Genomic DNA, 11,896 nt, shown 5'->3' with positions numbered 1-11,896 from the left:
CCGATTGATTGAGGTAAACCGGTTTTTCATTATTGTTCAGAATAAAACAACAAGTCTTTTTGGAGCAGTGGTGGCTCAGCGGCTAAGGCTCTGGGTTACTGATCAGAAGGTCGGGGGTTCAAGCCCCAGCACTGCCAAGTTGCCACTGTTGGGCCCTTGAGCAAGGCCCTTGACCCTATCTGCTCCATGGGCGCTGTATCATGGCTGACCCTGCACTCTGACCCCAGCTTAGCTGGGATATGTGAAAAAAAGAATTTCACTGTATATGTGCAAATGTGTGATAAATAAATATAATTATTAAGTCCAAGAATCTTTTATTTTACTCATTAGAAGAAGGTTGTTATTTTTGTAGTTTATTTTTTTCAGTTTTCCCATATATTTCTAGTAGTGACGGGGTCATCCATGCCTGTAGGGGGCAGTACACGTGCACACACAGATGATTTCTGTAGAGGAAGAGATTCATCCAATCAGCGTCATTCTCATCATCAGCCGCGAAAATTTACACCACAGCAACAGCAATTGTTTAGGATTGTTTTTGTGACATTTTAGGGTTTACATTTAATTATCACTGTCAAATCTATAAGCAGATGGTTTGAATAATAACTGAAGAGTTTTCTGTGACATGTTAAAACGTCAGTGATGTGTGCAGTCAGGTTTATAGTGATGTATGTGGATGATTCTGTGGATGTGTATTATACAGACGGACGCAGACTGCAGCTCTCACCGTGCGGCTCTGAATTCATCATAGAGAAACACATTTCACCCACCGCACACCCGCTGCAGGCCCGAGAGAGAGTCAGACAGAGGACCAGATTCGCCATCAGTGAGTATAAGGTAACAGATGTATCATGCATAACAGTATGTTACTAAAATGTGTCTGTGAAGTCAAATAAATGTCTGTGTGTATACTGTGTGCTGTGTAGATTGTGTCTGACTGCTGTTGAACTGTGGGACATCTTTTTTCTCTCCCTAATTTATAAACCTGCATGTCTAACTCTCTGTCTCATTAGCTGTCCGTTTTCTGTTCGTCTGTCTAACTGTCTTTCTAACCGTCTGCCTGTCTGTATCACTTACTTTCTGTCTGTCTGTTTAACAAGCTGCCTGTTTTCTGTCTGTCTTTCTAAATGTCTGTCTGTTTAACAAGCTGCCTGTTTTCTGTCTGTCTTTCTAGATGTCTGTCTGTTTAACAAGCTGCCTGTTTTCTGTCTTTCTAAATGTCTGTCTGTCTTTCTAGATGTCTGTCTGTCTAACAAGCTGCCTGTTTTCTGTCTGTCTTTCTAGATCTCTGTCTGTCTAACAAGCTGCCTGTTTTCTGTCTGTCTTTCTAGATCTCTGTCTGTCTAACAAACTGCCTGTTTTCTGTCTGTCTTTCTAGATGTCTGTCTAACTAGCTGCCTGTTTTCTGTCTGTCTTTCTAGATGTCAGTCTGTTTAACAAGCTGCCTGTTTTCTGTCTGTCTTTCTAGATGTCTGTCTGTCTAACAAGCTGCCTGTTTTCTGTCTGCCTTTCTAAATGTCTGTCTGTCTAACTAGCTGCCTGTTTTCTGTCTGCCTTTCTAAATGTCTGTCTGTCTAACTAGCTGCCTGTTTTCTGTCTGTCTTTCTAGATGTCTGTCTGTCTAACAAGCTTCATGTTCTCTGTCTATCTAGCAGCCTGTTTTCTGTCTGTCTAACAAGCTGCCTGTTTTCTGTCTGTCTAATTAACTGTCTGTCTTTCTAACTCTCTGTCTGTCTAACTAGCTGTCCATTTTCTGTCTGTCTGTCCAACTATTCGTTTGTTTGTCTGTCTGTCTTTCCAGCTATCTGTTTTTCTATTGTCTGTCCATCTCTCTTGCTGCCCCTTTTTTGTCTGTCTAATTAACTGTCTGTCTTTCTTAACTGTCTGTCCATTTAACTAGCTGCCTGTCTAACTGTCTTTCTTAACTGCCTGTCTGTTTGTCCAGTTAACTGTATGTCTGTGACTTACTGTCTGTCTGTATAACTAAATGTCTGTCTGCCTGTCTAACTACCTTTCCATTTTCTGTTTTTCTGTCTGTCTGTCTGTCTGTCTGTCCGTCCTTCTAACTATTGTTTTTTCTATCTATCTAACAGTGTCTCTCTGTCTAAATAACTGTCTCTCTACAGTAACTAGTTGTCCATTTTCTGTTTAACTAAGTGTCTGTCTGTCTTTCTAACCATCTGATCTGCCTGTTTTCTATCCGTCTGTCTAACAATCTGTTTGTCTTTCTGTCTAATTAACTTTCTGTCCATTTAACTAGCTGCCTGTCTGACTTTGTCTAATTAACTGTCTATCTTCCTAACTAACTGTCTGTCTATCTTTCCATATAAAATCTGTCTTCCTGTATGTTTAAAGACTGCTGTATGATATATATATATATATATATATATATATGAATTATATATTTTGTTTCCTCTTAGGTATTGGTATTTAATGCCTTGGAGTTCAGAAACAAGTATGCAACTCATCCATATTTGCCAGAAGAGCTCATAACCGTGGAATTCACAAAGGTTAGCCTTTTATTAAAATTGTAGATAAATTGTGTTTTCACTACTAATATATGGTAATTCAGCTTATTTGCTTCATCAAATTCTCATTTTCAGGCTTTCACTGATGCTGTCACAGAGGTGAAGTGGCCTGCGTCAGACTCTTGTAGTGTCACATGTGGGCCGCACGGCGAGATCACCGTTTGCTCTGTAGATGGACATGCTAAACTCATTCTGTCTTCTTCTGGGGAGGAGTTCACTATAGAGTTTATCTGTAGGTCCAGCCAAAGTCAAGCAGTCTCACAATATCTGCAGCCTCAAGGAAACCAACAAAAAAACACACGTTTACTGAGTAGCCCATCATCAAAATCCTCCCTGGCTAAGGATATAAACTTCTCTAAAGCATCAGCAGGTGCTCAGGTAGACCTTCTTGGAACAGATGTAAAATCCCCAGACACAGTGGAATCAACCAGTACAGTGTCCAGAAAGTTGCACCAGTACACCAGAGTGATCCAGCAGTATTCACGAGCACTTTACCCACAAACTTGGCACTATCCTCTGTCATTAGCTGTCAGGTATTGGGAATCACACAAAATTCAAATAAATGCTGTCACTGGACAAAACAAAATAAGGAATATAGACGGAGAAGACAAAAAATCTCACAAGCTTCCTGATCCTTTGCCTCTAAAATGTCCCTCACCTCATCAGCACAGGTGTGAACAAACACAACATACAACCAGTGTACTGGTACATTCCATGTACTGCAGTTACAATAAGCTTGATTTTTTTCTTTCTATCTAGGTGAATCTCAATAAACCTGTCAAGATATATATTATAAATATATTATCTTAAAGAAAATGAAGCTTATATTCAGGACCATTAACGTTTTCTGTATTGTGACACTTTTTTTTCAGGACATTTCCCCCAATTATCATTAGTGTAATCTAATCTATGTGTAAACTAATGATATCTAACGTGGTAATACAGTATGAATTGGGGGGTACGTGATTGCCATGTAAAAAAAATCACAGTGCAAAAAGCCATTTGTTTTGCTTGTGCTACTTAATACACAGTAATTTCTGATTTGAATGCTTTCAGTGTGTAGTTCACACTCATAACAGTGGTTGATATGTTGTTCAGATGGAGATATGATGATGTGAATCCTGATCTGCTGGAGCAGATGGAGAGAGTCACAGCAGAGCTGGTGAAAGTGGTCTGGTGCAAAGGCATCATATACCGGTGATTATTGATACATCACCAACATTACCAGATACCATCACTTCTTGTAGAATTGCTGCCAAAATATGATAGAAATTCCCATCAGAGCTCTGTACACATTTGTACTCTTAAGATTTTTATGACTAGGGTTGTTAGTTCTCTCTCTATGGACTCAAAAGAGCGTCTTTTTGATATAAAAAATGAAGAGGATGCTTTCTTATGTTGTCTCTTCTTCAGGATAATTGATGGTGTGATAGCAGTAGTAGAGATTTCTCCTGGTGATGGTTCTGTCATCCGATCCAGTGGTGTCTTAGCCAATTACTTCACACATTACAAAGCTGGAGCTGCTCAGAGAGATGTAAGAATACACTTTAAAGCTTACTCACAATCAAGTGGACTTGATTCACTTTCATGTCCAGTGGATTAAAGGCACATGTACTGATACACATGATTTTCATGAGTCCATTACATGAATGTTTATATACATAATGTATGTTTTGTTGTATGTTTTCAGGCGGTGGAGTGTGTGTATTATCTATGTGGGCTTCCACCTGACATATCAGGGCAGATGTATTCTGTCAGATCAGTCATCACTCGAGCCAGTAGGTGAGACAAGAGGCTTTAGACTTTAAAAAGCCCATAAACAGGCATTGAAGGATGCCCACAATTTCTTGGGAACCGTGATTATCTAGTTACTTTATTTAGAAGTTACTTGACATTAATTAGTTACTATTTTCCAAAGCAACATAGATTTCATTAATTATACAAGCTCGACAAAGGTATGACTAATTTCTTACTAATTAACCCTTCCTTGGCCTTGTGGAACTTTTAGACCCATTTAGAACCATTCTAAAAACAGGTCAAAAATGTCCCGCAACACCAAGGAAGGGTTAAAGGGATAAAATTAAAAATTCAGTCATTGTTTACTCACCCCTGTGTTGTTATAAACCTATATGACTATCTTTCTTTTTCTTAACCCAAAGGGAGATATTGTGAAAACAAATTGTGCTCAGTTATGTTATAAAATGGCAGTTTTTGGTTACTACTGCTTCAAGCTTCAAAAGAACACAAGTATAATTCAAAAGTCTAATAAATTATCCCATGAGACTCATGATTGTTATTAAAGCATACAATAAGGTTTAGTGAGAAACAAACCAAAATCTAATGTATTATTTAGTAAAAATGTTCACTGACCGTTGATCTCCTGTGCACGTTCATGATGGGGCATGAGAACAATGGTTGATGCAGCCCCCTCACAAAATTTGGGTGTTCAAGTGAAAACTTATTTTGTTTATCTAAAAACAGGTCCTTCACAGCGATTGTGAATACAGAACACAACACAGCTGCACACAAAACAGAGAACAGAACTTACTAAACATGCCTGAAGAGTTTGTAGTCGAAGAAGTTATGCATTTCTATGCCCAGCCTTATTTTTTTTAAAGTTTTTGGACCAGTGCCAGTTCACAGTGTACTTAGTTACCCTCGTGATGCCGAAAATAGAAAACAAGTGATCGACAGAAAGTACCGTCACTCGTCACAGCTGGTTAGGACAAAAACTCTGATTACCATAGAAAATATACCTTTTATTGTGTGTCGTTTGCCGTCAGTTTAGGACACAGTGTGACTGTGGCTGCCTGTTGCCTCATTTATGTTTCTGTTTGATTTCCGAGAACTCCAAGAAAAAAAATAAGGCTGGGCATAGAAATGCATCAATTCAACTACAAACTCCTCAGATATGTTTAGTAAGTTCTGTTCCCTGGTTTTATGTGCAGCTGTGTTGCGTTCTTTTGTCGCTGTCGCTGTCGCTGTGCCGGACCTGTTTTTAGATAAACAACACAAGTTTTCGCTTGAACGCGCCAATGTCGCGAGGGGGCTGCATGAACTGTTGCTCTCGTGCCCTATCATGAACGCACGCACACAGGAGATCAACAGTCAGTGAACATTTTCACTAAATAATACATTAGATTTTGGTTTGTTTCTCACTAAACCTTATTGTATGCTTTAATAACAATCATGAGTCTCATGGAGTAATTTATTAGACTTTTGAATTATACTTTTGCATTGTTTTGAAGCTTTGAAGAGGTAGTCACCATAAACTGCCATTGAATGACATCACTGTGCTCAATTTTTTCACAATTTCTCACTTTGTATAAGGAAAAAAAAGAAAGATAGTCATATAGGGTTATAACACAGGGGTGAGTAAACAGTGACTACATTTTCATTTTTGGGTGAACTAATCCTTTAAGATAAAAATGCATTGTTCAGTTGAAACATTATATACATTTTTGTTTGTTTCATTAGGATTCTGAAATGCTACATCCAGGCCAAAACGTCTCTGAGAGCTCCTGTCTCTTTTTACTGTTGGAAAGAGGTGAGTGTGTCCAGTGTGCATTGTATGGGTGTGTATTATTAAAACAGCTTCTTGTATTGAAGTTTTACTGTTGTGTCTCCAGCAGGCTGCAGTGTGTGAAAGTGTGAGTGTAGTTCAGGAGGTGACAGTGGCAGGCACAGGATATTTTAAAGCTCTCTCAGACGGGACTGCTGAGGTCTTGTTTCTGGATGGAGTGAGGGCGCAAATGACATGGAAATCTAACATGTGTACACCTGTACAGGTACAGCACGTATGTATTTCATTAAATGTACAACTGTACACTTCAACACAGGGGTGCATTACTAAACTGTTTATTGATTAAAGGAATTAATTAGTGGAAATGTGTTGACAAAAATCCAATACACTTCTATTGTAAGTGGATTTCTGTCAATCCATTTTATTTGCTGTTTGTATCTACAAGCTAAGAAATGGGTTAGTATTATTTTCTGTGGTACTCAGTCAGCATGCCACAGAAGCTGTTAATAGAACAGAAATTTTATCCAAAACGTTCTATCAGCATGTTTATCGGTGTTTTCTTTGGGAAGCAAGCCTATGGCCTTGGCGTTGCTAGCACCATGCCCTGCCAAGATGAGTGAGCTACATTAAAGGAATAATCAATATTCAACAATATTTATTACCACAAAAATGTATTTTGACTTGTCCCTACCTTACTTAAAATCAGTGTAACAGTGAGGCACTTACAATAGAAGTGAATGGGGACAATCTGTAAACGTTAAAATAATCACTCATAAAAAATACTCGTAAAAATATAAGGTTCACATTTCTGCCTTTTAAACCCTCCAAAAACTGGCCCCATTCACTTCCATTATAAGAGCTTCACTGTAACCTCAATTTTTGCTTTTTTTAAAGAAAGGTAGGGACAGGTCGAAATAAATGTTTGTCATTATCAACATAATGCCACAAATGCTGTCGATTGAGTTTAACTTGTGTTAAACCCGGAATATTCATTAAACAACTTTAATCCTGTCAGCAGGTCTAATTGCTTAGAATCCTGTATTTTTTTTAAAGGTTGTGGATAGATGAATGAATTTATTCTTTTTCTAATTATCTGTGATGACAGAGCTATCACTGCATAATGGAGCAGAGACACATGGCAGAAGCCAGGCCATCTCAAAGATGGTGCCAGCTCAATTTGCCTGATGGACACCAGACTCTTGTTCAAGTGGAGACAGACAAAACTTATCAAAGGTAAAGATAAAACAAGAGTAGGGTTGTAAATGCAGTGCATTGTGATGCATCAATTTGACAATGAAAATTAAATGCATTGATTGTGGAATTTAATAATCGGTTATATTAACTAAAATCCAGCAACAAGTAATTTTTCTGTCCACACTGAAAGCAAAAATGCTGCATGACGCCACACAGAATAATATACTTGATATCTCAGAATATATTTGATATTTAACCCTTTTAAAGATTTCCTGTTTCTGTGGCATACCCAAAATTAAAGGCTTATAACTCGAAAAAAAAAAAAAAAACAAGTGTCAAGAGTTTGGTAGGATTTTAAAGAACTTCTCAGATTTTTCAATGATATAGATTATGATTCATTCTGAGACTCTCAGCCTAAGAAACTGCTGAAAAATAACAACAATAACAAAAAAAAAAAAAACGTTTTTACTTATTTCTTTCTAATTTGACATTATATATCTCTGGGTGTAAATAAGGTGGCTTTTATTTTGTTCCCAATCATGTCAACTGTATCTGAGAAAAATGTTGTGTTGATAAGACAAAGCAATCAAAAGTTATAGCATTACAAAAATAATTGATCATAGTGTCCAAAAACAAATCTATGTGTCCAAAAGCCTCTTCAAACAAATAAAACTTAATTATAGTACAACAACAATGCAAACACAACAATGACTAAAGGTTTTCATAGCATGCAGACATGATTTTAGTAATGAGATTTCACAGAACAAGGGCCATTTTGGATCGAGTTCGTGTCATTTACATAGCGCCGTCTTCTGGTGGCCATATGTCACATTGTGCTTCATGTGGATTATCTAATGATCTATGCATCTGATTACCTTGTGTGTGGGCACATTTGAAAGATAATCACCTCCTCTAAGTCTTGGTATGTGATATTTCATGTTCCATTTATATTTTGTGAAGTTATAAGCAAAAACCTGGCATATAAGCAACACCAACACAATTGTCCAAGATATATACTTAGCTATTACTCGCTATATTTTTGTCTGTGAGTAAAACAAATAGGCTGGTTGTATTCTACTCTTAGAGAGTATTCCAACAACATACGACACATGGCTATTTGACGAGTTTGATTTTTTTTTTACTGATTGCAAAAATATGTACAGTGCAGTTTTTTTTTGAACACTTCTGATTTGTCTGCAAATTTCAAAGCACTTGTTCAGTTTTGGTCAATGCCTGCATGCATTGGGAAGTAGAGCTTCTAAGTTTTCAAACGATAACTATTTTGTGTTGGTCAAGACTAGTTGTTAATATTTGGAGGAAATAAAATTCTCTCACTGGCCCATCCCAGTTTAATAGGTTAATATACAGTTATGTGGACTATGCAGGATTTTGGAACAAAAAGATTTCACTGTGGGTGGAGCTTTCCAGCGTGATGCCACAAAAATAGAAACCAAGCAACCGACAAAATGTCCTGTTGCTCATTGGTTAGGAAATGATTGACATGGAAGAGATGGTTTTTTTTATGTCTGGTTAGAACACTGAAATATGCTTATTGATGTATTTTCAGTTAGAAATCAAACCATAATAATTAAATTGTTCTAACTATAATCAAGTTGAGCTATATTACAGTGATTGTAGGTTTAGAGGAGAGTTGTTTTATTCAGCTGTTTTCTCTGTCTCTCACTCAGGTATGTGTCGGCAGTAGTGGAGTGGTGTGATTGGATAAAGCAGACAGAACAAAGCACAAGCGCAGAGGGTGTGGTTCTCTCAAACTCTGCCCATTCTAACATGCATCAGCCAATAACCTGCAGGTTTTATGGAACTCCTATTCCCTGCATCATTTTTTATCAAATCATATATTTGGCTTTTGTCTTGATAAGAAGAGTAAGAGAAAGCATATCACTCATTCTTACATGTTCTGATTACTTTCGCCTCAACAGATCTGTTGTTTCAGAGCTGGAAAAGATCAAAAGGTTTAACTGTATCCTTTTCATGGGAGATTAAATGTACTATTTTCAACGTTTTAGAATAATAGTAAAGCCCTCAACTGAAATTGCACAAATTGAAGGGTAACACTTTACAATAAGGTTCCATTTGTTAACATTAGTTAATGCATTAGGTATCATGAACAATTTTTTTTACAGCATTTATGAATATTTGTTAATGTTAGTTAGTAAAATGTAATTGTTGATTAATGCATTATGAACTAACAATGTTAACATACACCGATGAGCCAAAACATTGACAAGCTGCCTAATATGCTGTTGGACCTCCACGTGCTGACAAAACAGCGCCGATCCGCCAAGGCATGGACTTTACTTGATCCCTGAAGGTGTCCTGTGGTATCTGGCACCAAGACATTTGCAGCAGCTCCTTCAAGTCCTGTAAGTTGCGAGGTGGATCCGCTGTGGATCGGACTTGTTGGTTATCAGATTGAGATCTGGAGAATTTGGAGGCCAGGGCAACACCTTGAACTCTTCATCATGTTCCTCAAACTATTCCCGAACAATGTGTGCAGTGTTGCAGTGTTGGCACATTATCCTGCTGAAAGAGGCCACTGCCATCAGGAAATACCATTGCCATGAAGGGGTGTACCTGGTCTGCAACGATGTTTAGGTAGGTGGCACGTGTCAAATTGACATCCACATTGACATTCCCAGCAGAACATTGCCTAGAGCATCACACTCCCTTCCCATAGTGCATCCTGATGCCATCACTTCCCCAGTTAAACAACGCACACGTACATGGCCGTCCACGTGATGTAAAAGAAAACAGGACTCATCGGACCAGGCGACCTTCATGGGTACTCTGACCGGTCTGCGGCTACACAGCCCCATACACAGCAGGGTGCGATGCACCGTGTGTTGTGACACATTCCTCCCGTAACCATCATTAAAATTTGACTCGTGCCACAGTAGACCTTCTGTCAGTTTAGACCAGACAGGATAGCCTTCATTACCCTCGTGCATTAATGAGCCTTGGGTGCCCAACACCCTGTCACCGGTTTGTGGTTTGTCCCTCCTCGGACCACTGTCGGTAGGTACTCGCCACTGCTGACCGGGAGCACCCCACAAGCCTTGTCGTTTCAGAGATGCTCTGACCCTGTCTGGCCATAACAATTTGGCCCTTGTCAAAGTTGCTCAGGTCTTTACTCCTGCCCATTTCTCCTGCATTCAACATGCTGACTAAAAGAACTGATTGTCTGCTTACCATCTAATCTACCCAGAACTTGACATGTGACCTTGTTAGTAGATGATCAATGTTATTCACTTCACCTGTGAGTGGTCATAATGTTTTGGCTTATCAGTTGTATACAGCTTTAAATTTAAAAAATGTATAAGTTTACATTGAAATTAACAATAAACAAGATTAATAAATGCTATAAAAGTATTGTTCATTGTTAGATCATGTTAACGAATGGAACCTTATTGTAAAGTGTTACCAGTGGAAGTATAAGAAGAATGTAGTGACCAAATTAATGCTTTTTTAAAGTAGCGAACTAATCCATTTAAAGAAATGTTTTAATTGATTATAGTTTTAGTTTTGTAAATACATTTGTGCATAAACATGTACTTGGCGGCAAAACTGATTTCAAACTTTTAAGCATAAACCTTTAGATAAATAAGAACATGCGTTCCTAAAATACTTCAGGCAATTGTGTCCAATCTTTTGACTGGTAGTGTATATGTGCATTGAGAATATAATGCCTATGTGTGTGTTTTTTCTTTAATACAAACAAACCAGTTTTGTTGGAGAACAGCCCTGTCCTGCGTTCCACAGGAAAATCTTTGAGCTGTGAGCATTCTTCTGATCACTCTCATCACCCACTCACTGATAACTGTATTTCTGAGGCTCTTCAGAAGACATCTAAAGCCATACAGGACATAAACACACTTCTATCAGAGAGACCATAGACTGTCTTAATGGAGACCCATGTGCATATACTGAAAACAAACAGGTTTATTATTTGATACAAATTTTTTTTTATTTTTATTTTTTTTATTTTTTTTTAAATATGGAACGTAGTCAGATGACATATTTAATTTGACATGAATGAAAAAAATATATTACTAATTTATCAAATTAATAAATACTTGTAACTTTTTCAGAAAGTCATATTTTATCAATGCAAAAGTACAAAATAATAATAAATTAAAAAAAACTGATTGAATGGACTATAATTTTTATTCCTCACAGCCTTGCTTTCATGTGCGTCTAATTAAAGGAATACTTAAGAATGATGATTCTGTCATTATTTACTCACCCTCATGTCATTCCAAACCCATATGCTGTTATTTTTTCCATGGAACACGAAAGAACTTTAGTAGAATCTTCATGCAGCTCTTTTCCATACTGTGGAATTCATAGTGACCACAGCTGTCAAGCTTCAAACAGGAGCCATAAAAGAAATCCATATGACTCCTGCACTGTATTCCAAGTCTTCTGATGTCATTTGATAGCTTTGTTGAAATAAAGACCAAAGGTCGTTATTCACTGAACATCCTGCTCTCCACTGCAGCTCTCAAATCTTTCTATCGTCACGCATATTCAAACATATACGTCGAGTTCAGTTATGACACACTGAACACGACGTCAATGATGTCAGTCCTTTCATCCAAACGGAGATATGTCTGTCTTCTACATTATCACCGTT

The 11,896-nt window shown here is 37.7% G+C and overlaps 1 protein-coding gene across 4 annotated transcripts; it reads left to right on the top strand.

The window, feature by feature from the left end:
• Window positions 1-481: 481 nt before the first annotated feature.
• Window positions 482-11,596, top strand: c3h5orf34 (chromosome 3 C5orf34 homolog). 4 transcript variants are annotated; one of them, XM_051679903.1, is made up of 12 exons: window positions 482-834; window positions 2,418-2,507; window positions 2,601-3,196; window positions 3,624-3,722; window positions 3,939-4,059; window positions 4,216-4,307; window positions 6,003-6,072; window positions 6,158-6,322; window positions 7,154-7,281; window positions 8,931-9,053; window positions 9,183-9,223; window positions 10,987-11,596. In XM_051679903.1, the coding sequence occupies exons 1-12, from the start codon at window positions 640-642 to the stop codon at window positions 11,154-11,156; spliced, it is 1,890 nt and encodes a 629-aa protein (XP_051535863.1). In that variant the 5' UTR covers window positions 482-639; the 3' UTR covers window positions 11,157-11,596. The 4 variants fall into 4 exon arrangements, with proteins under 4 accessions (XP_051535863.1, XP_051535855.1, XP_051535874.1 ...); XM_051679895.1 differs by having other exon boundaries at window positions 6,155-6,322; window positions 10,987-11,592; XM_051679914.1 differs by having other exon boundaries at window positions 6,155-6,313; window positions 10,987-11,587.
• The last annotated feature ends 300 nt before the right edge of the window (window positions 11,597-11,896 follow it).

Source organism: Myxocyprinus asiaticus, chromosome 3 (assembly GCF_019703515.2).
Source record: "Myxocyprinus asiaticus isolate MX2 ecotype Aquarium Trade chromosome 3, UBuf_Myxa_2, whole genome shotgun sequence".
NCBI lineage: Eukaryota > Metazoa > Chordata > Actinopteri > Cypriniformes > Catostomidae > Myxocyprinus > Myxocyprinus asiaticus.
Note: the sequence above shows the minus strand (reverse complement) of the source record. Positions and strands in the feature narration are given on the sequence as shown.

What these genes read in the sequence shown, in the direction of transcription:
- c3h5orf34 (XM_051679895.1), top strand. Translation starts at nt 640, where the DNA reads ATGTGTGCAGTCAGGTTTATAGTGATGTATGTGGATGATTCTGTGGAT. An exon ending in TAACCGTGGAATTCACAAAG is followed by an intron (nt 2,508 to 2,600) that starts GTTAGCCTTTTA and finishes TCTCATTTTCAG; the next exon opens with GCTTTCACTGATGCTGTCAC. An exon ending in CCCTCACCTCATCAGCACAG is followed by an intron (nt 3,197 to 3,623) that starts GTGTGAACAAAC and finishes TATGTTGTTCAG; the next exon opens with ATGGAGATATGATGATGTGA.